This window comes from Columba livia, chromosome 28 (assembly GCF_036013475.1).
Source record: "Columba livia isolate bColLiv1 breed racing homer chromosome 28, bColLiv1.pat.W.v2, whole genome shotgun sequence".
NCBI classification, from domain to species: Eukaryota; Metazoa; Chordata; class Aves; order Columbiformes; family Columbidae; genus Columba; species Columba livia.
Window position 1 is genome coordinate 2,775,321 of NC_088629.1, and position 24,558 is coordinate 2,799,878.

General features: G+C 63.3%; 1 protein-coding gene across 2 annotated transcripts in view; it reads right to left on the minus strand.

The window, feature by feature from the left end:
• KIRREL1 (kirre like nephrin family adhesion molecule 1) overlaps nt 1-24,558 on the minus strand; it is a 33,091-nt gene that overhangs the window by 3,551 nt on the left and 4,982 nt on the right. For both annotated transcript variants that reach the window (XM_065042953.1, XM_065042952.1), the window contains exons 2-11: nt 6,947-7,096; nt 5,414-5,563; nt 3,333-3,490; nt 3,084-3,234; nt 1,276-1,381; nt 1,022-1,170; nt 806-933; nt 594-720; nt 372-472; nt 84-282 (exon numbers count right to left, since the gene is read on the minus strand). In XM_065042953.1, the coding sequence (XP_064899025.1) occupies nt 84-282; nt 372-472; nt 594-720; nt 806-933; nt 1,022-1,170; nt 1,276-1,381; nt 3,084-3,234; nt 3,333-3,490; nt 5,414-5,563; nt 6,947-7,096 (1,419 nt within the window). The remainder of the gene's footprint in view (nt 1-83; nt 283-371; nt 473-593; nt 721-805; nt 934-1,021; nt 1,171-1,275; nt 1,382-3,083; nt 3,235-3,332; nt 3,491-5,413; nt 5,564-6,946; nt 7,097-24,558) is intronic.

Genomic DNA, 24,558 nt, shown 5'->3' on the forward strand with positions numbered 1-24,558 from the left:
TGCAGCAGGACGGTCCCCACCCTCGCTGCAGCCCCGAGACCCGGCCGGGCTCTGCGGCGTCGCCGGCACGGCGCTGCCTGTACCTTTCTCCTCCAGCTGGATGATGGCGGTGCCCGGCCCGAAGCTGTTCCAGGCCGTGCAGTTGTAGCGCGTCTGGAAGTCGGCGTCCATGACGTTGTTGATGGTGAGGGTGGAGAGGACCCCGCTGCCCGTGTTCGTCCGCTCCACCGTGTACCGCTCCAGCGTCCCCGCCTCCAAAATGTTCTCCTTCCAGGCCCACGCCTGGCCCCACCGGGGTGGGGAAGAGGGGCTGTGTTAGCACCCATGGCTCGGTGGTGGCCCCAGAACCCCCCCGGCACCCCGGCACTCACGATGCGGTCCGGGGGCGGCGTGCTGCCGATGAAACACTCCACCTTGCCGCGGTCCCCGCGCACGGCGTACTGCACGGCCTCGCTCGAGATGATGGGGGGTCCTGCGGGAGGCGGGGGGCTTTACCGAAACCCCGCGGGCATCTCTCCTCACAGGCATCACAACCTGCATCCTGGGTGCTTGGGGGGGTCAGTGCACGTTCCTGGGGTGGGGGACACACTCACCGTTGACAAAGAGGGTGACCTCGCGCTCACCCACACCGATGCGGGGGACGATGGCTTTGCAGATGTACTGCCCCGCGTCGGCTTGGGTGACGGATTTCAGGTACAGCTGGTTGCTGTTGCTCAGGACCTGGATGCAAACACCGCGGGGGCATCAGGGACAGGGTCCAGCACCCCCCTTGGAACTGCCCCCCAGCTCGGTCACCCCACCCTACCATGTTGGACTCCTTTTTGGTCCAGGTGAGGGTCAGCGGTGGGTTGCCCGACCACACGCACGTCAGTGTCACGTCAGAGCCGATGTCTGTGACGGTGGGTTTGGGGTCCACCACGATCCGAGGGGCAACTGGAGGGGGGAAGAGGGTGACATGGCAGTGCCGGGGGGGCAGCAGCAGCGTGGGGGTGCGGGGGGACGCGGCCGCTGCCCCACTCACAGTGCACGTCCACCAGCGTGCTGACGTTGGTGCTGCCGATGTCGTTGTGCACCTCGCAGGAGACGGGCTCCGTGAAGAAGGTGTAATCCACCTGCGTGTCGTACCGGTTCTCCTTGGCGTCCTCGATGATCACCCCCCCCTTGGCCCACCTGGAGGGGGGCAGAACCCTGAGGTGGGTGCGTTCAGGGCCCCCCCGCCCCGTGATCCCCATATGATGCTGAAACCCAGCCAGGAGGTGGGGGGACGACCCTCACCTGTAGCCTTTGATCTCGGGGTTGGCAGTTGCCATGCAGGTGAACACGACCCTCTCGCCCTCCTGCACCGTCTGGGGCTGGATGGACAGAGTGACGGTCGGGGGATCTGTGGGGGGGCGGATGGAGCTGTCACAGTGTCACGGCTTCGGTGTGGTGGAGGGGACACAAGGGGGGTGTCCCCCATCGCCCCCTCCCCACACAGCACCCGGGACACCCCAAAAGCTGCAGCTCGGTGCAGGAACATCCCTGCCCGTGGTGAGTGCCCGGTATCCCTGCCTGGCATGGGCACCCAGGATCCCTGCCAGGTGTGGGTGCTCACCGTGGGCACCCAGCATCCCATTCCAGTGTGGGTGCCTGCATGGGCACCCCATATCTCTTACTGATGTGGGTGCTCGCCATGGAGATCCAGCATCCCTGCACAGTGTGCATGCCCAGCATGGGTGCTCACGTGGGCACTCCATATCCATTACTGGTGTGGGTGCTCGCGTGGGCACCCAGTATCCCATTCTGGTGTGGGTGCTTGTCGCGGGCATTCAGCATCCCTTCCTAGTGTGGGTGCGTGTGATGGGTGCTCAGCATCCCTTCCCAGTGTGGGCACCCAGCATGGGTGCTCACATGGGCACCCCATATCCCTTACTGGTGTGGGTGCCCAGTGTCCCTTCCCAGTGTGGGTGCATGCCATGGGTACCAAACATCCCTGCCTGGTGTGGGTGCTCACATGGGCACCCAGTAACCCCTTCCAGTGCGGGTGTGTGCCCCGAGTACCCAGCACCCCTTCTTGTTGTGAGCACCTGGCATTTCAGCCCAGCACGGGTGCTCAATGGGCATCCCGTATCCTTGCCCGGTGTTGGTGCATGTAGTGGGTACCCGGCTGCCCTTTCCACTGTGGGCGCGTGTTGTGGGTGCCCAGCACCCCTGCGTGCTGTGGGTGCCCAGCATCCCTGCGTGCTGTGGGTGCTCGCCGTGGGCACCCAACACCTCTGCCTGGCGGGAGCGTGTGCCATAGGCACCCAGTACCCCTTCCCACTGAGGGCACCCCGCGTCCCTGCCCGCAAACACCCCACATCCCTGCCTGTCATGAACACCCCATGTCCCTGCCCATGAACACCCCACATCCCTGCCCGACACGAACACCCCACATCCCTGCCTGTCACGAACACCCCACGTCCCTGCCTGTCATGAACACCCCGTGGCCCTGCCCACGAACACCCCACGTCCCTGCCTGCCACAAACACCCCACATCCCTGCCTGTCATGAACACCCCACATCCCTGCCCACGAACACCCCGCATCCCTGCCCGTGAACACCCCGCGTCCCTGCCCATGAACACCCCGCGTCCCTGCCCATGAACAGCCCGCGTCCCTGCCCGTGAACAACCCGTGTCCCTGCCCATGAACACCCCGCGTCCCTGCCCGTGAACACCCCGCGTCCCTGCCCATGAACACCCCGCGTCCCTGCCCATGAACAGCCCGCGTCCCTGCCCATGAACACCCCGCGTCCCTGCCCATGAACAGCCCGCGTCCCTGCCCGTGAACAACCCGTGTCCCTGCCCATGAACACCCCGCGTCCCTGCCCATGAACACCCCACGTCCCTGCCCACCACGGGTGCCGGGAGCATTCCCGCAGCAGCCACTGGAGGTCGGTGTTCACCTCCAAGTCCCAGCGCGGCCACTCACCTCCGCCTGGCACCCACTCGAGGCTCCAACCACGGGCTGGGGTCCCCCAGGCACCCCCCGACACCCCAGCTCCCAACTGTGCCACCTCCCCCCACGCAGGGCTCGTCCCCTCCTCCCCCGACACCGACTCACGGTGAACGTTGAGCTTGACGAAGGTCTCCTTGCCCGCCGGGACGGCGTCGTTGGTGCTGCGGCAGGAGAACACGCGCCCGATGTCGAGGTCGGTGGGGTTGATAGCGAGCAGGCTGGTGGTCGTCTCCCGCTTGCCGTCGGCCAGCACCTCCTGCAAGGAGAGGGGACGGTCCCCGTTGGCTCCCAGTGCCGCGCTGGGGACGCCGTGGCGCAGCGTGGGGTGGAGGGCATGGACTCGTGTCCCCGTACCGTGGTGGTGACGGCTCCATCCTGCTGGAGCCCATCGCGGTACCAGACGATGGTGGCCGCCGGCTTGGCACTGCGTGCCCGGCACGTCAGGTTGTAGGGCGTCCCCGCGCGCAGCAGGATCTCGGGGGCTCCGTCGATGGTGGGGTCCTCGGGGGGGACTGCAGAGGGGACAGCGGGTGGGTGCCCAGAACTGGGGCTCCGGGACAGGCAAACCCACTCCGGGCCATGAGACGCCGATAAATCAATGCTGCTTTGATAACGGGCAGGTGATTAAGGACAGGGGGGCAGATCTCGTGCAGCACCAACGGGGCCAGCGCTGCCTCGGCGTTAATCCCCTGTTCCTAAAGCCCTGTTCCTGATGTCTCGGGGCTGGGCTCTCGGCAGAGGTAACGGCACCATTTGGCGCTGGGAAGGAGCCGCCGTGCCGGCAGCAACGTGGTGGCTCGTCCCCAGGTACCCCTGACATTTGGGCTTGGAAAGTGGGGTTTGGGGGGGTGTTTGTGCTGCCTGGGGACCCACATTGGGTAGGTGATGCGGGGGACCCCTGAGCTTGGCAGGGGATGGAGGAGATCCCGGGCACCCCCAGCCCTGCAGTGACACCCCGGGGAGGCCGGGATGGGCTGTTCCCACTGGCTCCCAGCCCCCCCAAGGCCGAACGCAGCCCCATCGAGCCGGGGGGTCCCCGGGGACCGTCCCCGCGCGGCGGCACCAGGAGACGCTGCTTAGTACCCCAGCCACATCTCCCGCTCGCAGGCCTTTTATCTCCCGTCTTTCCAATGGGAATTTCAATGCCAGGGGAAGAAGGAGAAAAAGGGAAATAAAAAATAAATTAAGAAAAAGCAAGAAATCCGCCCCAAAACCCCCATTCATGTGACGTTTCTGCTGGGGCTCGAGCATCTTCTTGCCTTTTTTGTTGTCTTTTACAAGACACAAAAGTCAGGGAAATCAAAGTTAGTGCACTCGTAGGGCCCGTAGCTCAGCCACGGCGTGAATGCAGATGAAGGCACTAAAGATAATGGCACAGCCAGGCTGCCGCGGGAAAGGGGAGGCGGCGCAGGCGGTGACAGCCCGGGGACACGGGCGAGGGGGGGGACAGGGGGTGTGGTGGGGGACGTGGGGTGCAGTGGGGACATGGGATGTGGTTAGGGACATGGGATGTGGTCAGGGACATAGGCTGTGGTGAGGGACAAGGGGTACAGTGGGGATATGGGATGCGGTTGGGGACATGGGGTGCGGTTGGGGACATGGGGTGCAGTTGGGGACATTTGGTACGGCGATGGACATAGGGTATGATGGGAAACATGGGATGCAGTGGGGACATGGGATGTGGTCAGGGACATAGGCTGTGGTGAGGGACATGGGGTGCGGTTGGGGACATGGGGTGCAGAGGGGGACATGGGGTGCTGTTGGGGACATGGGGTGCAGCGGGGACATGGGTTGCAGTTGGGGACATGGGATGTGGTAAGGGACATAGGCTGTGTTAAGGGACATGGGGTGCGGTTGGGGACATGGGGTGCAGTGAGGGACATGGGGTGCAGTTGGGGACATTGGGTATGGTGAGGGACATAGGGTATGATGGGGGACATGGGGTACAGAGGGGGACATGGGTTGCAGTTGGGGACACGGGACGTGGTCAGGGACATAGGCTGTGGTGGGGGACATGGGGTGCAGCGGGGACATGGGGTGCAGTTGGGGACATGGGGTGCAATTGGGGACGTCACGTACTGCGATGGACATAGGGTATGATGGGGGACATAGGGTACAGAGGGGGACATGGGGTGCAGTGGGGACATGGGACGTGGTCAGGGACATAGCCTGTGGTGGGGGACATGGGGTGCAGTGGGGACATGGGGTGCAGTTGAGGACATCGGGTACGATGATGCATATAGGGTATAATGGGGGACATGGGGTACAGAGGGGGACATGGGGTGCAGTTGGGGACATGGGGTGCAGTGGGGACATGGAATGTGGTCAGGGACATAGGCTGTGGTGGGGGACACGGGGTGCGCTGGGGACACGGGGTGCAGCGGCGACACGGGGCGCAGGGGCACACGTGGCGCGGTGCGGGGCTGGCTCCTTACTGAGCACGGTGAGCTTGGCGCGGCGCGACCTGAGCGCGGCCTCGGTGGCCTGGCACTCGTACACGGCATCATCGGACAGCTCGGCGTTGCTGATCTCCAGGTTGTACTGGCCCGAGTCGGCCGTGCCCACGATGCGGTAGCGCGGCCAGGCTGTGGGGACAGTGCGAAGGGGACAGGGTGGACCAAACTCTCCGGGGTTGGGGGATGTTCCGGGGCTCCTTTCTCAGGAGAAGCCCTGAGGGACCCCCTGCTCGTGGAGAGGCAGCTCCTGCCCGTTTGGGTTCGGCTGGAGCAGAGCCGGGTGCTGCCTGCGCTCACTGCTGGCCCAGCGGGGACACGGGCACGGGAGGGGACCTGCTGCATGTGGGATTGCCGGTGCATGTGGGATGCTCAGCACACATAGGGACCCCGGTGTGTGCAGGGACCCCAGGGTGTTCAGGGACCCCACTGTATGCAGGGACCCCGGTGTGTGCAGGGACCCCGGTGTGTGCAGGGACCCTGGTGTGTGCAGGGATCCCAAGGTGTTCAGGGACCCCATTGTGTGCAGGGACCCCGGTGTGTGCAGGGACCCCAGAATGTGCAGGGACCCTGGTGTGTGCAGGGACCCCGGTGTGTGCAGGGACCCCACTGTGTGCAGGGACCCCAGTGTGTGCAGGGACCCCAGGGTGTTCAGGGACCCTGGTGTGTGCAGGGACCCCAGGGTGTTCAGGGACCCCACTGTATGCAGGGACCCCGGTGTGTGCAGTGACCCCGGTGTGTGCAGGGACCCCAGTGTGTGCAGGGACCCCGGTGTGTGCAGGGACCCCAGGGTGTTCAGGGACCCCACTGTGTGCAGGGACCCCACTGTGTGCAGGGACCCTGGTGTGTGCAGGGACCCCAGGGTGTTCAGGGACCCCACTGTGTGCAGGGACCCTGGTGTGTGCAGGGGCCCCGGTGTGTGCAGGGACCCCAGAATGTGCAGGGACCTCGGTGTGTGCAGGGACCCCAGAATGTGCAGGGACCTCGGTGTGTGCAGGGACCCCAGGGTGTGCAGGGACCCTGGTGTGTGCAGGGATCCCAAGGTGTTCAGGGACCCCATTGTGTGCAGGGACCCCGGTGTGTGCAGGGACCCCGGTGTGTGCAGGGACCCCAGAATGTGCAGGGACCCTGGTGTGTGCAGGGACCCCAGGGTGTGCAGGGACCCCTCTGTGTGCAGGGACCCCAGAATGTGCAGGGACCCCAGAATGTGCAGGGACCCCATTGTGTGCAGGGACCCCAGGGTGTGCAGGGACCCCAGAATGTGCAGGAACCCCATTGTATGCAGGGACCCCGGTGTGTGCAGGGACCCCAGAGTGTTCAGGAGGACGCAGAGCACAGGTCCCCATCCCACCACCCGCGCCCATGGAACCAGCTTGGGACACTGCACAAGGAGCCGGGAAATGGGCCGGGGGGACGTGGTGCTGTGGGAGACGTAACACCGAAGAGCCTCCCATGTGGTGACAGCCCCCGCCCCGCACGGCAATGTCCCTGGAGCCACCGCCACCCCGCGGGTACCTTTGAGCCCCTGTCCCATGCCCAGGGCGAGCCCGTCTTTGGTCCATTGCACGATCCCGGAGTAATTGAGCACCACGCAGGAGAGGACGATTCTCTGGCCGGCCACCACCGTCTGGTCCTCCGGCTCCTCCACGAAGCGGGTCTGCGCCGCTGCGGACAGAGGAGGGTGCTCAGCGAGGGCCCGCGGTGCCCAGCAGCCCGGCGGCCGTGCCGCCAGCTCCCGGTGCTCCGTCATGCTGGTGGCTCTGGCGCCACGGCATCGATCTTGACACCCCGGCATGGTCCCCGTCACGCGCTCAGCGAGCATCGACCGGGACATGGCGGGTGGGGGAGGCGGGGGGGGTGCCAGCGCCGGCGTGTGTGACACACATGTGTGCCTGACATACACATGTGCCACCAGCCATGGGACAGCAGGTGGGGACCAGGACCCCGGGAGGGCAGCGGGGAGCGGAGCATCGCGGCGGAGGAGCCGCCTCTCCCCCTGCGGTTTTCCCCCTCCAAAGCCTTTTTTCTGGAATATTCAAACGATTTCTGCCATGCTGAGGGAGATGGGGAAGCAGAAATCCCTTCAGGGGATGAGCCAGCTGCAGATAATGAAGCCACTAAGTCCCCAGCATGGGCTCCGCGTGCATGGCCCGGCTGGGTCCGGCACGGCACGGCTGTGCTGCCCGCAGGGTGCCCCGTGCCCTCGCCACGGCCACGCTGGGCGCAGCCACCGCTCAGGAACCCCGAGCTTGTCCCCACTTTGTGCTGTGTCCCCAGAGGGGCTCCGGGCTCCCTCCCGCCTTTGATCCCCCGCCAGCTCCCCAAATCCCTGCGCCGCAGCCGGGGCTGCTGCCATCCTGGCACCGCCGCTGCCACGCCAGCCCCGGGGACGCCGCGGTGCGCAGCCCAGCCAGGCTGCCTGTCTCTGCCCAGGGTCCCTGACACCCTCCTCACCGTGCGCGGTGCGGGGACTGATTCGCAGCTGGCACCGCGGCACCCGCCCATGGGTGCTGGCGTGGGGTGCGGTGCAGCAACCACGGGCTGGAGCTGGAGGGATCTGGTGGTCCACACGGCATCCCTGGGCTGGGCCGATGGGTACATCGACAGCACCAGGTATCCCCGAAAGCCCAGGATGGGGCACCCCAGCATCCCCAGGAGCTGGTACCCCGGGATTGCTGGGATGTGGCACCCCAGGATCTCCAGAATGGGGCACCTTGGCATCCTGGGGATGGGGTACCCCTGGATGAGGCACCCGAGGATCCTTGGGAGCTGGTACCCCGGGATTGCTGGGATATGACACCCCAGGATTGGTGGGATGTGACACCCCAGGACTGGTGGGATGGGGTACCCTAGGATTGCTGCGATGTGACACCCCAGGATTGGATCCTAGGGGATGGGGTCCCCTAGGATCGTTGGGACATGGCACCCCAGGGTACCTCAGGATCCTTGGGGGTACCCCTGGCTCAGGCACTCCAGGATGGGGCACCCCAGGAGGGGGTATCCAGGGACCCCTGGGAGTGGGTACCCCCAGATCAGGCACCCCAGGATCCCCACAACTGAGTCCCCACAAACAGGCCTTGCAGCCCTGCTGCCTGCGCACCGGGGACCTGCGACCGTCATTTGGGGACAGTCACTGCTCCCAGCCACCCCGAGGGGCCTCATGTCACCCCCAAGCCCCAGCCCACCCCTGCCTGTCCCCATGGCCCCCGGGAGGGGTGACAGAGCAGGGATGCGGAGAAAGAGGGAGCCAAAGGGAAGGAGTGAACCGGGGGAGGAGGGGGGGATGGAGCAGGAATGGGGGCCGAGGGGAGGGGGAAATAAGCAGCAGAGCGGAGATCAAAGAGGAAGGTGCCTGGAGACAGGTGGGCGTGAGGGAACATCAGAGCGGGGAAGGGGGAGCGAGCCGGGGGGGCGGGAAGCGCAGGCAGCCCCGCCGCCTGCCCGACAGCGCGGGGGCACCCGCAGCCCCCGGGGCCGATGGGCAGCGCTGGCCTGGCCCCGCTGGCGCGGCACCGCGCTGGCCGTGCTTTGGCAGATGAAGGCAACAACGGTCCCCACGGCGAGGAGCTGCTGCCCGCTTGGGATGCTCGGCGCTCCCCCGGCTGTGCCGGTGTCCCCGCTGCGGGGCTTTTCCACCTCCAAACCCCCATTTGGCTGCCGACCCCAGCCGCAGATAACCAATAGTTTGGCGGTGAGACACCGGTGCGGCAGCTGCGCTTTCCCAGGCGGGATGAGGGCCCTGCCACAGCGGGGATGCCCGTGGTACCCAGCCGGTACCCAACCAGGACCCCCCATGCCCGTCCCCAAGCCCCAAAACACCCCTTGGCGGCACCTCCCGCGCCGCAACACCCGACGCAGCGCTTCCCTGCGGCAGCGACCAAGGTGCCGATGCCACCCCACGGGTGCCAGGTCACCAGTGGGTGCTGGCGGCAGTTGTCAGAGCACAGGAGCTGCCGGCACGCAATGCGCAGCGCCGCGCCTTCCCTTGCTCGCCCTCCGCAAAGGGGCTTTGCGGGGTGTCCCAAGGGATGAACTTCACCGTCTCCCCCCATTGTGCAACCGCTTGCGCTGCCGGGCAAAGGGCTGTTTAGTCTGGAGGAGGGCGGTACGGGCCCAGCGGGCACGGGGAGGCTGCGTGCCGAGCGGTTGCCGTGGCACGGCGAGCGCTGAGCGTCTTTCCATGTCGCGGGGCTGCGACGTTGTGCTGAGCAGACGAGCGGCTCGAGGTTTCAATGGCACCAGGTGCCCCCCAGCACCGCCACCCCCTGCGAAGTGTCGGCACCGCGGCACGGCCGAGCCCACCCGCTCCGGAGACACGTGTGGGGGTGGGTACGTGTGCACGTGGGTTGTGCGTGGGAATGTGTGTGCATGAGAGCGTATGCGAGTGTGCATGGGAATGTGCGTGTGTGCGTGGATCAGGCGTGTGTGTGTGGGAAAATGCACGTGCACATGGGAACCCAGGCGAGTGTGCCTGATTGTGCCCACGTGCACGGGAACACGTGTGTGCACGGGAAAATGCAGAGGTGCATGGGAACACACCTGTGGGCATGGGAACACATATGTGGGCATGGGAACACGTGTGCATGAGAAAATGCAGATGTGCATGGGGCAAATGCAGATGTGCATGGAACGCAACTATGGACATGGGAACATGTGTGTGCATGAGAAAATGCAGATGTGCATGGGAAAATGCAGATGTGTGTGGGAACACACCTATGGGCATGGGAACACATATGTGTGCATGGGAAAATGCAGATGTGCATGGGAACACACGCACGTGTGAATGGGTGACGCATGTTTGCGTGGGAACACATGCGAGTGTGCATGAGGTTGTGCCCATGTGCATGGAAACATACCCACGTGTGCACGGGAATGTACACGTGTGCGTGGATCACACACATTTGTGTGGGAACACGTGCACATGTGTGTGGGTCATGCGTGTTTGCATGGAACACACGTGTGCATGGGAACATGTGTGATGGGAACACATGTGCATGGGAACACGTGTGTGCATGGGAACACGTGTGCATGGGAACATGTGTGCATGGGAACATGTGCATGGAAACGTGTGTGCATGGGAACACGTGTGCATGGAAATGTGTGATGGGAACATGTGTGCATGGGAACACGTGTGTGCATGGGAACACATGTGCATGGGAACACGTGTAATGGGAACACGTGTGATGGGGACACGTGTGCATGGGAACACGTGTGCATGGGAACATGGGTGATGGGAACACGTGTGCATGGGAACATGTGTGATGGGAACACACGTGTGCATGGGAACATGTGTGCATGGGAACACGTGTACATGGAAACACGTGTGCATGGAAACGTGTGTGTGCATGGGAACAAAAATGTGCATGGAAATGTGTGATGGGAACATGTGTGCATGGGAACACATGTGCATGGAAACATGTGCATGGGAACACATGTGCATGGGAACACGTGTGATGGGGCCACATGTGCATGGGAACACTTGTGCATGGGAACACTTATGATGGGAACACACGTGTGCATGGGAACATGTGTGATAGGAACACATGTGCATGGGAACCTGTATGCATGGGAACACATGTGCATGGGAACACGTGTGATGGGAACACACGTGTGCATGGGAACATGTGTGCATGGGAACACGTGTGATGGGAACACACATGTGCATGGGATCACGTGTGTGCATGGGAACACGTGTGATGGGAACATGTGTGTGCACGGGAACGTGCCCGAGCGCCTGGGTTGTCTATGTGTGCACAGGACCGCACATGTTGCATACATGTGCATGGGAACACACATGTCCATGGGAACACACGTGTCCATGGGAACACATGTGCATGGGAACACGTTTGATGGGAACGTGTGTGCACGGGAACATGCGTGCATGGGAACACGCGTGTGCACGGGAATGTGCCCGAGCGCCTGGGTTGTGTATGCGTGCACAGGACTGCACACGTTGCACGCATGTGCATGGGAACACACGTGTGTATGGGAACACATGAGCATGGGAACATGTGTGTGCAAGGGAACACAAGCGATAGGCACACGCGTGTGCACGGGAACGTGCCCGAGCGCCTGGATTGTGTATGCGTGCACAGGACTGCACACGTTGCATGCATGTGCATGGGAACACACGTGTGCACGGGAACACATGCGCATGGGAACATGTGTGATGGGAACCCATGTGATGGGAACACGCGTGTGCACGGGAACGTGCCCGAGCGCCTGGGTTGTGTATGTGTGCACAGGACTGCACACGTTGCACGCATGTGCATGGGAACACATGTGTGCACGGGAACACATGTGCATGGGAACACGTTTGATGGGAACGTGTGTGCACGGGAACACGTGTGTGCACGGGAACATGTGTGCATGGGAACACGCGTGTGCACGGGAACGTGCCCGAGCGCCTGGGTTGTGTATGCGTGCACAGGACTGCACACGTTGCACGCATGTGCATGGGAACACGCGTGTGCATGGGAACACATGTGCATGGGAACATGTGTGATGGGAACCCATGTGATGGGAACACGCGTGTGCACGGGAACGTGCCCGAGAGCCTGGGTTGTGTATGTGTGCACAGGACTGCACACGTTGCACGCATGTGCATGGGAACACATGTGTGCACGGGAACACATGTGCATGGGAACACGTTTGATGGGAACGTGTGTGCACGGGAACACGTGTGCATGGGAACACGCGTGTGCACGGGAACGTGCCCGAGCGCCTGGATTGTGTATGCGTGCACAGGACTGCACACATTGCACGCGTGTGCACGGGAACACATGTGCATGGGAACATGTGTGTGCACGGGAACACATGCGATAGGCACACGAGTGTGCACAGGAACGTGCCCAAGCACATGGGTTGTCTATGTGTGCACAGGAATGCACACGTTGCACGCATGTGCATGGGAACACACGTGTGCATGGGAACACACCTGTCCATGGGAACACATGTGTATGGGAACATGTGTGTGCACGGGAACACGTGCGATAGGCACACGCGTGTGCACGGGAACGTGCCCGAGCGCCTGGATTGTGTATGCGTGCACAGGACTGCACACGTTGCACGCGCGTGCACGGGCAGACGCGGGTCCCCATGTCCCTCTCCCGTGTCCCCACTGCTCCGGCGCACGGCTCCGGTGCCCCCGCTGTGGGGCGGCCGGGGGGGCTCCGGGACCCGGGGCGGAGGGGCCGTGGGGGCCGGCAGCCCCACTCCCTGCCCTGTCTCCCTCCATTTCTCCAGCGCAGGGCTGATTAAGCCCCGGGGCTGCCGCTCCAATCTCCCTCTCTCTCCACTCGCTATTAAACTCAGGGTTCAAAGCAAAGCTTTTTATTTGCGCTGACAGCTTTCAGATGGAGCTAAATCTCCCCGTGCCGGAGGTTTTTTCCTTATTTTATTATTATTTTATCTCTCTCCCTCCTCCCCTTCCTCTCCTCGCTGCTTTTAAATTTAAGCCTTTCCCCCCTTCCTCTTCCCAAGTTGTTCAATTCTATTTATATTGAAATAAAACAGGCAGGGAGGGGAGAAAATAAACCCCCAAACCCCAACCCTGCGCTGGTTTTATTCTGCAGGAGAGCAAAGAGGATTTGGCTTCTTGCGGCCCTGCCCGGCAGAGCAGAAAGGGAGCGATGGGCGAGGAGGGCAGGATGAGGCCCCTGTTCCTGTCCCTGTTCCTGTCCCCATCCCCATCCCTGTCCCAGTCCTTGTCCCGGTCCCTGTCCCTGTCCCCGTCCCTGTGCCCCCGAGCCGCTTGGCACCCGGGACTGACTAAAGCACAAGTGCCACCGACCCAATGCAGCCGGTGACGTGGGGACCCCTTAGACCTGTGTGTGGGGAAACTGAGGCACGGGGGTGCTGAGCTCACCGGCACCACCGCGTCCTACTGATGGGTCTCATAGTGGCTGCAGGCCCCACAGGGTCCCATCCTGCCCGGTGTGGGCAGCGCTGTGCCGCGCTCGCCCGGGGATGCGTCGGCACCGAGACGTGATCGGCCCTGGCACGTCCCTGCGCTCCCCCCGCCAGCGGGGGCTATTTTAGGCGCCGGCAATTTGGGTCTTTCAGCTCAACCGGCCGCGTCTTTGGCGCAGGATGGGGGCGGCTGCTGAGGCTGGTGACCCCCATGGGGTTGCGATGGGGCCACATCCTGACCCTAGGGACGGCGAGCGGAGCTCCTGGTCGCCCCAACCCTGGGACACGGTGCCAGGGGGGTCCTCGCTTTGGGGGCGCCCCACGCCCCTCCTGCAGCACCAGCACCAGCCCTGCAGGATGGACACCCCCGCGGTGGCCGTTCCCCTTCCCCCCCCAGTGGTGAATTAATATTTGCTTCAGAAGGTCCCTGCTGCCATCAACCATTTCTGAGGCTCCTCGCGGCGATCACCGCGGCACGACAGCGCCGGAGCAGCTTGGCGGAGGAGCCGCTTCACCCCGTGTCCGCGGTCACAACGCCCGCTTGCATTTGCTTCTCAGTCCCCTCGGGTGTTACAAGCCACCGGGGCTGGCTGGCGGGTGGTGGCCCCTGCCACGGTGCCACCGGTGCCACCGGCAGCTCAAGCCGTCCCGCAGCATTTGGGGTGGGAGCTTTGGCCCCTCCCAGCTCCACCGGCGCCCCCCGCGCGTTCTCGTCAAAACGACCCCGTTTGACAAGAATCTCCTCTAATCCCGCTCTGATTGACGTTAATTGAATATTGCTATCCTTTAATTCCTCGTTAATTAAATCTCGCAGCCGCTCCCCGGTGATGTGCGGAGGTGGCAGCAGCCCTGGTGCACCAGCATCCTCGGCGGTGCTTGTCCCCATCCCTGTCCCCATCCCTGTCCCCGTCACTGTCCCTCCCCATCCTTGTCCCCATCCCTGTCCCCATCCTTGTCACTATCCTTGTCCCCATCCCTGTCCCCATCCTTATGCCTATGCCTGTCCCTATCCCTGGCCTTGTCCCCGTCCCCACCCTTGTCCCCATTCCTGTCCCTATCCCCGCCTGCATCCTTGTCCCCATTCCCATCCCCATCCTTGTCCCTATTCCTGTCCCTGTGCCCATCCTTGTCCCTATCCCTGTCCCCATCCTTGTCCCTATTCCTGTCCCTGTGCCCATCCTTGTCCCTATCCCTGTCCCCATCCCTGTCCCCATCCCTGTGCCCAACCCTGTCCCCATCCCTGTCCCCATCCATGTCCCCATCCCTGTCACTGTCCCCATCCGTGTCCCCATCCCTGTCACTGTCCCCATCCTTGTCCCCATCTGTGTCCCCGTCCCCGTCCCCGCTGCGGCTCTGGACCCCGTGTCCTGGCTCGGCTCCGGCGCTGGCGGGTCCTCCCCGGCCGGCAGGAACGGAAAGTATTTCAGCACCATCATATGACGCCGGCGCATCGCTGGCGAGGGCCCAGTGCTCGGGAGGCTCCGGGACGGGGCCGCATCCAGCCCGGCCCCCCGCCACCAGCTCACGGTCCCAAGTGTCCCCAACTGCCGCTCGACCTCGTTACATCCCCACATGTGGCAGAGGAGAACCAGGTGTGGGGGGCATGGGAGCCCCTGCAAACTGCCCACGGACCCCCGTGCCTCAGCCCCAGGGCTGCCCGTCCCTCCCCACGGCTGGGGCCACTCAAGCGTCCCCGGTGTCCCCGCAGGGTGCTGGGGGGCCGCTCTGCGCCCCCACTCCCCGTTGCCGAGGCCGGTGGTAGCGAAGCTCTCGGGGGAGAGGACGCTCCAGTTATTTTCATTTCTTAAAAGGCACAATTATAAAAACAAATGAGGAGGAGATTGGTTTCCCTCCCCCGGCCCCGCCGCCTCCCCCCCCACCCCCTTTGGGCAGCGTGGGGTCCCCCCCGCCTCCCCGCGCCCCAGTTGGGGTCACCTTGGCCGTGCCACCCCGGTGCGGTCACCCCGGGATGCGCGACGGGCACCCGTGGGGGTCGGGGCCGGCGGGCCGGCTCCCCGTCCCCCGTGTGCCACCACGGTGACCCCAGCTCCGTGTCCCCGGCGAACCGCGGCGCCGCGTCCCCCACCGCCCTCGCGATTCCTCATTACCCGGCTGCCATCTCCACCGCCACCAACCTCACAACAAACCGAGCAGCGCGGTTCCTGACCCACCAAACATCCCACCGCCATCACCCCCTGGGCGGGGAGCCGGTGTCACCGTGTCACCGCGCCACGCCGCGTCGGACCCATCAATCCCAGCCTACAGCCGTGGGCACAGCCCCAAGGACCCCGGGTACCACTCCCTGGGCAGCATCCTCAGGTTGCCATGGTTCCCAAGCGACGCTGGTCATCCCCCTGGGGAAACTGAGGCACGCGGAGTGGAGAGACGCGGATCCCACGGCAAACACCGTCCCCTTTGCCACCGGCACGGCTTCCCGCCTTTCCCAACCCAAATTTCCCACCCGAATCTCCCGCCTTTTGCCACGCGGCGAAGGCACCGGGTTGGAATTAGAGGCGACGTGGGGCCCACGCAAACCGACTTCCAATTAAAATCCCATCGGGAAGGGGCGTAAATACCGGCGGGGGTGACGTGGTGGAATTGGGTCCTATTTTTCTGTCCCAATGAGCATTAAATATTCCCCACCTAATAATAATAATAATATAGAAAAAAATGAACTCCCGACTTACGAAACAACGTATAAATTCCCTTCGTAATTACGTTATTTCAGCGCCGCGAAGATGCCAATAAAATACAAACCGGCGCTGGGGAGAGGGGGAGAATGGAGGAGAAGTAGATGAATTGCTGTGGTGAGATACGGCAAACGAGGGGGGGACAGCGGCGGGTGGGACCCCGGCATTGCCGCCCCACGGGTGACACTGCGCTCCAATGGGGTGTGGTGTGTGTCCCCAAGGCCGTGGGGGGGGGTCTGGGGGTCTTTGTCTCCCGTCCCCCCGCCCGGCGCTGGGGAAGGAGCCACCGGGCACCGTTGGGTGACCAAACTGGTCCCCGCTGGCGGCCGTTGGTGGCGCTGAAAAGGGGCAGCCAGGCAGAAAGACAAAGCGCGGTGGCGCTGGGGGGGCGCTGGGGCAGGGGGACGGGGGGAGGGATGGGGGGAGGGGGCCAGGGGGGAGCGGGGTGACGCGGGGGACAGGCAGCAGCGGGGTGCGCGAGTGGCAGCGCGTGTGGGTGTGTGCACCGGGTGTGCGCTTGCACGAGTGTGTGTGTGAGTGTGTGTGTGTGCACCAGGCGTGTGCTTGCACGAGTGTGTGTGAGTGTGTGTGTGTGCGCACCGGCTGTGCGCTTGCACGAGTGTGTGTGTGTGAGTGTGTGTGCACCGGGTGTGCGCTTGCACGAGTGTGTGTGTGTGAGTGTGTGTGTGTGTGCACCGGGTGTGTGCTTGCACGAGTGTGTGTGTGTGAGTGTGTGTGTGTGTGCACCAGGTGTGCGCTTGCATGAGTGTGTGTGAGTGTGTGTGTGTGTGCACCGGGTGTGCGCTTGCACGAGTGTGTGTGTGTGAGTGTGTGTGCACGCACCGGCTGTGAGTTTGCACGAGTGTGTGTGAGTGTGTGTGTGCACCGGGTGTGTGCTTGCACGAGTGTGTGTGAGTGTGTGTGTGTGTGCACCGGGTGTGCGCTTGCACGAGTGTGTGTGTGTGAGTGTGTGTGTGTGTTTGTGCACCGGGTGTGCGCTTGCACGAGTGTGTGTGTGTGTATGAGTGTGTGTGCACTGGGTGTGTGCTTGCACGAGTGTGTGTGTGTGAGTGTGTGTGTGTGTGCACCGGGTGTGCGCTTGCACAAGTGTGTGTGTGTGAGTGTGTGTGTGTGTGCACCGGGTGTGCGCTTGCACGAGTGTGTGTGTGTGTGTGTGTGTGCACCAGACGTGTGCTTGCACGAGTGTGTGTGTGTGCACCAGGCGTGTGCTTGCACAAGTGTGTGTGTGTGTGTGAGTGTGTGTGTGTGTGCACCAGGCGTGTGCTTGCATGAGTGTGTGTGTGTGTGAGTGTGTGTGCACCGGGTGTGTGCTTGCACAAGTGTGTGTGTGTGAGTGTGTGTGCACCAGGTGTGTGCTTGCACGAGTGCGTGTGTGTGTGTGTGTGTGCGCGCACACCGGGTGTGTGCTTGCATGAGTGTGTGTGTGTGCACCAGGCATGTGCTTGCACAAATGCGTGCGTGTGCGTGAGTGTGAGTGTGTGTACACCAGGCGTGTGCTTGCACGAGTGTGTGCGTGTGTGTTTGTGCACCAGGCGTGTGCTTGCACGAGTGTGTGTGTGTGTGTGCACCAGGCGTGTACTTGCACAAGTGTGTGTGTGTGTGTGTGCGCACACTGGGTGTGTGCTTGCACGAGTGTGTGTGAGTGTGTGTGAGTGTGTGTGTGTGCACCAGGTGTGTGCTTGCACAAGTGTGTGTGTGTGTGTGAGTGTGTGTGCACCGGGTGTGTGCTTGCACGAGTGTGTGTGTGTGTGTGTGAGTGTGTGTGCACCGGGTGCGTGCTTGCACGAGTGTGTGTGCGTGTGTGTACCAGGTGTGTGCTTTCATGAGTGTGAGTGTGTGTGCGTACACCAGCTGTGTGCTTGCACGAGAGCATGTGTGTGCATGTGTGTGTGTGCGCACCAGGCGTGTGCTTGCACGACAGCATGTCTGTGTGTGTGTCTGTGTGTGTGTCTGTGTACACCAGCTGTCTGCTTGCACGAGAGCGTGTGTGTGTGTGCATGCACCAGGCGTGTGCTTGCACAAGTGTGTGTGTGTGTGGTGTGTGTGTGCGCACGCCAGCTGTGTGCTTGCACAAGTGTGTGTGTGTGCATGTGCGTGCACACCAGCTGCGTGCTTGCAATGGAGCACACGTGCATGTGTGTGCGTGCACCAGCCATGCGCTTGCACAGGAGTGTGTCAGGGTGTGTTTGCACACCAGCCATGTGCTTGCACAGGAGTGTGTCAGGGTGTGTTTTTGCACACCAGCCACGTGCTCGCACAGGAGTGTGTCAGGGTGTGTTTGAACACCAGCCATGTGCTTGCACAGGCGTGTGCCTGGTTTTGCACACCAGCCATGTGCTTGCACAGGAGCGTGTCAGTGTGTGTTTGCACACCAGCTGCATCCCTGCACAGGCGCACGCGTGTTTTTGCACACCGGCCATGTGCTTGCACAGGCGTGTACATGGTTTTGCACACCAGCCATGTGCTTGCACAGGCATGTACACGGTTTTGCACACCAGCCATGTGCTTGCACAGGCGTGTGTCAGGGTGCGTTTGCACACCAGCCGCACGCTTGCACAGGCGCACGTGTATTTTTGCACACCAGCCATGCGCTTCCTTGCCAGCGCACGTGTTTGCACACCAGCCGCGCCACCACATCCCGCACCGTGTGCACACGCGTGTGCACCCCTAAACACGCCCCTTCATTCTCCCGGCGCGTGGGGTCCCAGGGTCGAGCGGCACCGGAGTTGCCTTCGCACCCCAACCCTCCTCCTCCTCCTCCTCGGTGCTGCCCTTTGCGCGCCCGCCAAACAACAGCCTGGGCTGCAGATGTGCAGGACGCTCCAGATGTTGCTCCCACCCCTCCCTGCACCCACCCCAGAGACACCCCACAGGGACGGGGCTGAGCCACAGGGGGGACCCAGGCGTCCGGGCACCCCCCCCACCCCCACCCCCCGGCAGACAGAAGGAGCTGGCGGAGCTTCTCCCCTTATGATTTCCTCTTCATTTCTGGGGCTGTCAGAATGATGGTGCAGCGCTGTTTATTGGCTTGAGTTTAATTAATTTGTGTAATATCCCTGTTAGGAACAATGTCTAATTAAGACTTTTGTTTGTGTGTGCGCGCAAGGGCGGGGGAGGGGAAAAAGAGGGGGGAAAGAAAGGAAAAATCGCTAATCATTAATGAAAGGGGGGGAAAGAAATACTGAAACAGCGCTGGCGTCCTTCCACCGAGCTGCTGGGGAGCGCGCTCGTTACAGATGTCTTAATGAGACATCTCTTAATAATGGGATTATCATTCGCATTGAGTCGGGACTAGCAGCTGCGAGCACGAGGCTCCGATCGGGCCCCGCGTCCCAACGTGTGGGATGGGATGGGATGGGATGGGATGGGATGGGATGGGATGGGATGGGATGGGATGGGATGGGATGGGATGAGTCAGTGGCCCTAGAGTCACAGGGGTTGAAGTGGAACCTCCTGTGTTGCAGTTTGCACCCATTGCCCCTTGTCCTGTCCCTGGTTGTCACCAGAAGAGCCTGGCTCCATCCTCCTGACACTGCCCCTTTCCATCTTGATCCCCAGCAATGAGTCCCCCCTCAGGCTCCTCTTGTCCAGCTCCAGAGCCCCAGCTCCCTCAGCCTTTCCTCACACGGGAGATGCTCCACTCCCTCCAGCATCTTGGTGGCTGCGCTGGACGCTCTCCAGCAGTTCCCTGTCCTGCTGGAACTGAGGGGCCACAACTGGACACAAGATTCCAGGTGTGGTCTCCCCAGGGCAGAGCAGAGGGGCAGGAGAACCTCTCTGGACCCAGCTGGTCTCCCATCCAAGCACTGACCAGGCCTGACCCTGCTTAGCTTCCCAGATCAGGTGTTCTCAGGGTGCTATGGCTGTGTATCTGTACGGTCTCCCATCCAAGTACTGACCGGGCCCGACCCTGCTTAGCTTCCCGGATCAGACGAGATAGGGTGTTCTCAGGGTGCTATGGCTGCATATATACATATATATATACACATACATAGAAAATATATGTTTCTCAAGTGTATCCTTATAGTATCTGAACTAAACCCTTTATTCAAGGGCAGAGCAGAGGGGCAGGAGAACCTCTCTGACCTACTGACCACCCCCTTCTAACCCACCCCAGGTCCCATTGGCTTCCTGGCCACAAGGGCCCAGTGCTGGCTCATGGTCACCCTGCTGTCCCCAGGACCCCCAGCTCCCTTTCCCCTACAGGAACCTGGGCCCCGCTCCGACGAGCCCCAGCCTCGTTGGGGACAGGGACTGCGTGGGCGCTGTGCCTCAGTTTCCCCGTGGGCAGCTCGAGTCACGGCCGGTAAAGCTGGTGCCGCGAGGATCAGTGACGGGATGAGGTTGGATTCGGCGTCTCCGAGGGAGCTGGTGACGGCTCGTTGCCATCCCCAGGAAACGGTGTTTAAGAAAAGCCAAATCCAGAAGGAAACGGGCTTGAAGGGGAGATCAGATGTTGCTGGGGATGGGGTGCGGGTTGGTGCCCCCCACCGCTGGGCCCCCATCCCCCCCCCGGGCTCTCCCTTCCCCCTCCGCTCCCGAGAGGACAATATGGGCAGGAATTCCAGCTCCTTCTCCCGCTCGTTCCCGCGTGTGGAGTCACCGCCCGGCACAGCCGCGGCGGGTTTGGGGGGGACCCATCATGTTGGGAGCCCCCCAAGCGCTGCCCACCCCACGGGGGACCCAGGGGCTCCCCAAATCTCCCCCTTCCGCTGCCACATCGCACCCCAAACCAGCGCTGCTTCCCCATCAGGATTTGGGGTCTCATGTCACCCATGGCCCCATCCGGGACACCTTGGGGCGGTCCTGTGGAAGTTTGTGCCCGGGAGCCCCTACACCAGCTCGGTCACCCCAAACTGAGCGCTGCGGTCCCTGTGGCTTAGGGGGTTTCAAGCATCATGTCTCAGGCTTTAGGGGGGACCTGTTGCACCCCAGTAGGGTGACCCTGTTTTTGGGGGGGGTGCATGGCTCTCCCTGCCCCTGGGGCTCTGTGAAGCTGCAGCGGGGGAGCCGGAGCTGGAGGGAGCAGCGCTGGCTCCCGCTCCTGCGGTCGGAGCCCAGCAATGATCCCACCAGCCTGGAATCTGAGGAATTTCCTGCCAAGGCTCTGGAAGACGAGGGAGAGAAAGCAAAGCCAGAGCTTAACCCTCAGCTCCCCGCTCCGCCGCCCCGGGGAACGGGCTGGGGGCGCTTTGGGGGGCGCTTCTTGCTGCTCCCCAGCTTCCCAGCCCAACCGCTGGGCCCGCGGCGATGGGGAAAGCAAAGCGCTTTGTGCCTCGGTTTCCCCACTGGCTCATCCTCAGGGAACCCCGTCCAGCTGAACACAGCACCCCCAGCCCATCGCCAGCACACAGCACCCCCATCCCCAGTGCACAGCACCCCCATCCCCAGTGCACAGCACCCCCATCCCCAGCACACAGCACCCCCATCCCCAGCGCACAGCACCCCCATCCCCAGCGCACAGCACCCCCATCCCCAGTGCACAGCACCCCCATCCCCAGCGCACAGCACCCCCAGCCCATCCCCAGCACACAGCACCCCCATCCCCAGTGCACAGCACCCCCATCCCCAGTGCACAGCACCCCCAGCCCATCCCCAGGACACTGAGCACCCCATCCCCAGCACACAGCACCCCCATCCCCAGCAGACAGCACCCCCAGCCCCAGCACACTGAGCCCCCCATCCCCAGCACACTGAGCCCCCCATCCCCAGCACACAGCACCCCCAGACCATCCCCAGCACCCTGAGCCCCCCACCCCCAGCACACAGCACCCTGAGCCCACCCCCAGCACACAGCACCCCCATCCCCAGCACACAGCACCCCCATCCCCAGCAGACAGCACCCCCAGCCCATCCCCAGGACACCGAGCCCCCCATCCCCAGCACACAGCACCCTGAGCCCCCCCCATCCCCAGCACACAGCACCCCGAGCCCCCCATCCCCAGCACACAGCACTCCCATCCCCCCATCCCCAGCACACAGCACCCCCAGCCCATCCCCAGCACCCCGAGCCCCCCATCCCCAGCCTCCCTGATGCCCCACCGCCCCAGCAATGGGGGGCTCAGCACCCCCAGCGCTCCCCGGGACACAGGATGGAGCCCTGCACGCCCTGAACCAGCAGCACGGGGTGGGAAATCCCCTCTTGAACGTTTAAAGCTCTTATGTTCGGTCAAATCCACTGGAAAGGTCGGGGGGTTTGTTACAATAAAGAGCAAAAAGGGAAGGGGGGAAAGGAGAGAGGAGGCGGCCGGAGCCCCCCAGGGGTTACGGGGGTCCTGCTCTGCCCGGGAGCGACGGGACCCAGCACCCGGTGCCCAGCCTGTCCCCTTTGTCCTCGCACTGGAGAGCCGGCCGGGACCCACCCAGCGCCCACGAGGATGCTCAGAGGGGACCCGGGGGGTGGGCGCCCCCCAATCCCGCATCCCCCATCCCGCATCCCCCATCCCGCACCCCCCATCCCGCACCCCTCATCCCACACCCCCCCAATCCCACACCCCCCCCAATCCCACACCCCCCCCCCGTGCTGTGCCATGGGGAAAAACCCCAGCGAGGGGGCTGCAACCTTCACCCCCCCACCGCAGCAACACTCCCCCCTTGCACACCCATGTGCTCCCCAGCATGCTCCTTTTGCTCCTTTGCACACCCACGTGCACACGCGTGCCCTTGCACGCCTGCAGGCCTCCAGGCGCCCGCACTCTCCCTTGCACACCCCCATGCTTCCTTGCACACCCCCACGCTCCCTTGCACGCCCCCACGCTCCCTCTCACAGCCTTGCACGCCTGCACGCTCCCTTGCATAGCCGCAGGCTGCCTTGCATGGCCTTGCACATCTGCACACTCCTTTGCATGCCCGTGCGCTCCCTCGCACACCCCTGCGCTCCCTCGCATGGCCTTGCACACCCGCACACTCCCTTGCACACCCCCATGCTCCCCTGCACACCCCCATGCTGCCTCGCACGGCTTTGCACATCCCCACGCTCTCTCGCACACTCGCACGCTCCCTCACACACCTGCATGCTCACTCGCACGGCCTTGCACGCCCGCATGCTCCCTTGCACGCCCCCACGCTCCCTCGCATGGCCTTGCACACTCGCACGCTCCCCTGCACGCCCCCAAGCTCCCTTGCACGCCCCACGCTCCCTCGCATGGCCTTGCACACTCGCACGCTCCCCTGCACGCCCCCAAGCTCCCTTGCACGCCTGCACGCTCCCTCGCATGGCCTTGCACACTCGCATGCTCCTTTGCACACCCGCATGCTCCCTTGCACGCCCCCACGCTACCTCGCATGGCCTTGCACACTCTCACGCTCCCTTGCACGCCTGCACGCTCCCTCGCATGGCCTTGCACACTCTCACGCTCCCTTGCACGCCTGCACGCTCCCTCGCACACCCTCGCACGGCCTTGCACACCCACCTGCTCCCTCACACACCCGCCCGCTCCCTCGTGCACCCCACTCTCCCTCGCACACCCGCACACTCCCTTGCACGCCCGCCCGCACGCTTTCCCCGCTCCTGTTCTTGGCCGTTCCCATGGCAACCCCTCCCGGGCGCACAACCGCTCTCCGATTGGAAAGAAAAGTTGTTTTCCCTTCCCTGCTCCTTCACTCCCCTCTTCTGCTCCATCCCCCCCCCCCCTTATTTTCATTTCCATTTGGATCATAATCCACCCGTTGCCATGGCAGCGCTGGCAGCCCTTTATGTCCCAGCCCTTGCAGAAAAGGCCTCTCTCCCCCTTTTTCCCTTCCCGGCGCCTTCCCCAAGTGCTCTTTAAATCGCTCCTTCCCGCCATCCTCTCGCAGCAACGACCCCGGCGTCGCCGGATCCGGCCCGGCAGCGGCGCCCAGCGAGCGCCACGTCCCGTGGATGCCACGCGGACGGGACCGCCACGGCGGGAGGGTGGGAAGGAGCACCCGTCCCCAACGGACACGGCCCATGAAGCCCAAGATGGATGGGACAAGAGCCCTGTCCCTTTCCAGATGTCCTGAATCCTGCTCCTGGACGAGCATCCCCCTTCTGGGATGATAACGGGGGGTCCTGATCGAGCATCCCCCTTCTGGGATGATAACGGGGGGTTCTGACCGAGCATCCCCATCCTGGGATGATAACGGGGGGTCCTGATCGAGCATCCCCCTTCTGGGATGATAACGGGGGGTTCTGACTGAGCATCCCCCTTCTGGGATGATAACGGGGGGTCCTGATTGAGTATCCCCCTTCTGGGATGATAACGGGGGGGTCCTGACCGAGCATCCCCATTCTGGGATGATAACGGGGGCTCCTCGCTGAGCATCCCCCTTCTGGGATGATAACGGGGGCTCCTGGCTGAGCATCCCCCAATTTGCGATGGTACCCTGGGTCTCCTCACTGAGCATCCCCCAATTTGCAATGGTACCCAGGGGCTCCTCACTGAGCATCCCCCAATTTGCAATGGTACCCAGGGGCTCCTCGCTGAGCATCCCCCAATTTGGGATGGTACCCAGGGGCTTCTCATCAAGCATCCCTCAATTTGC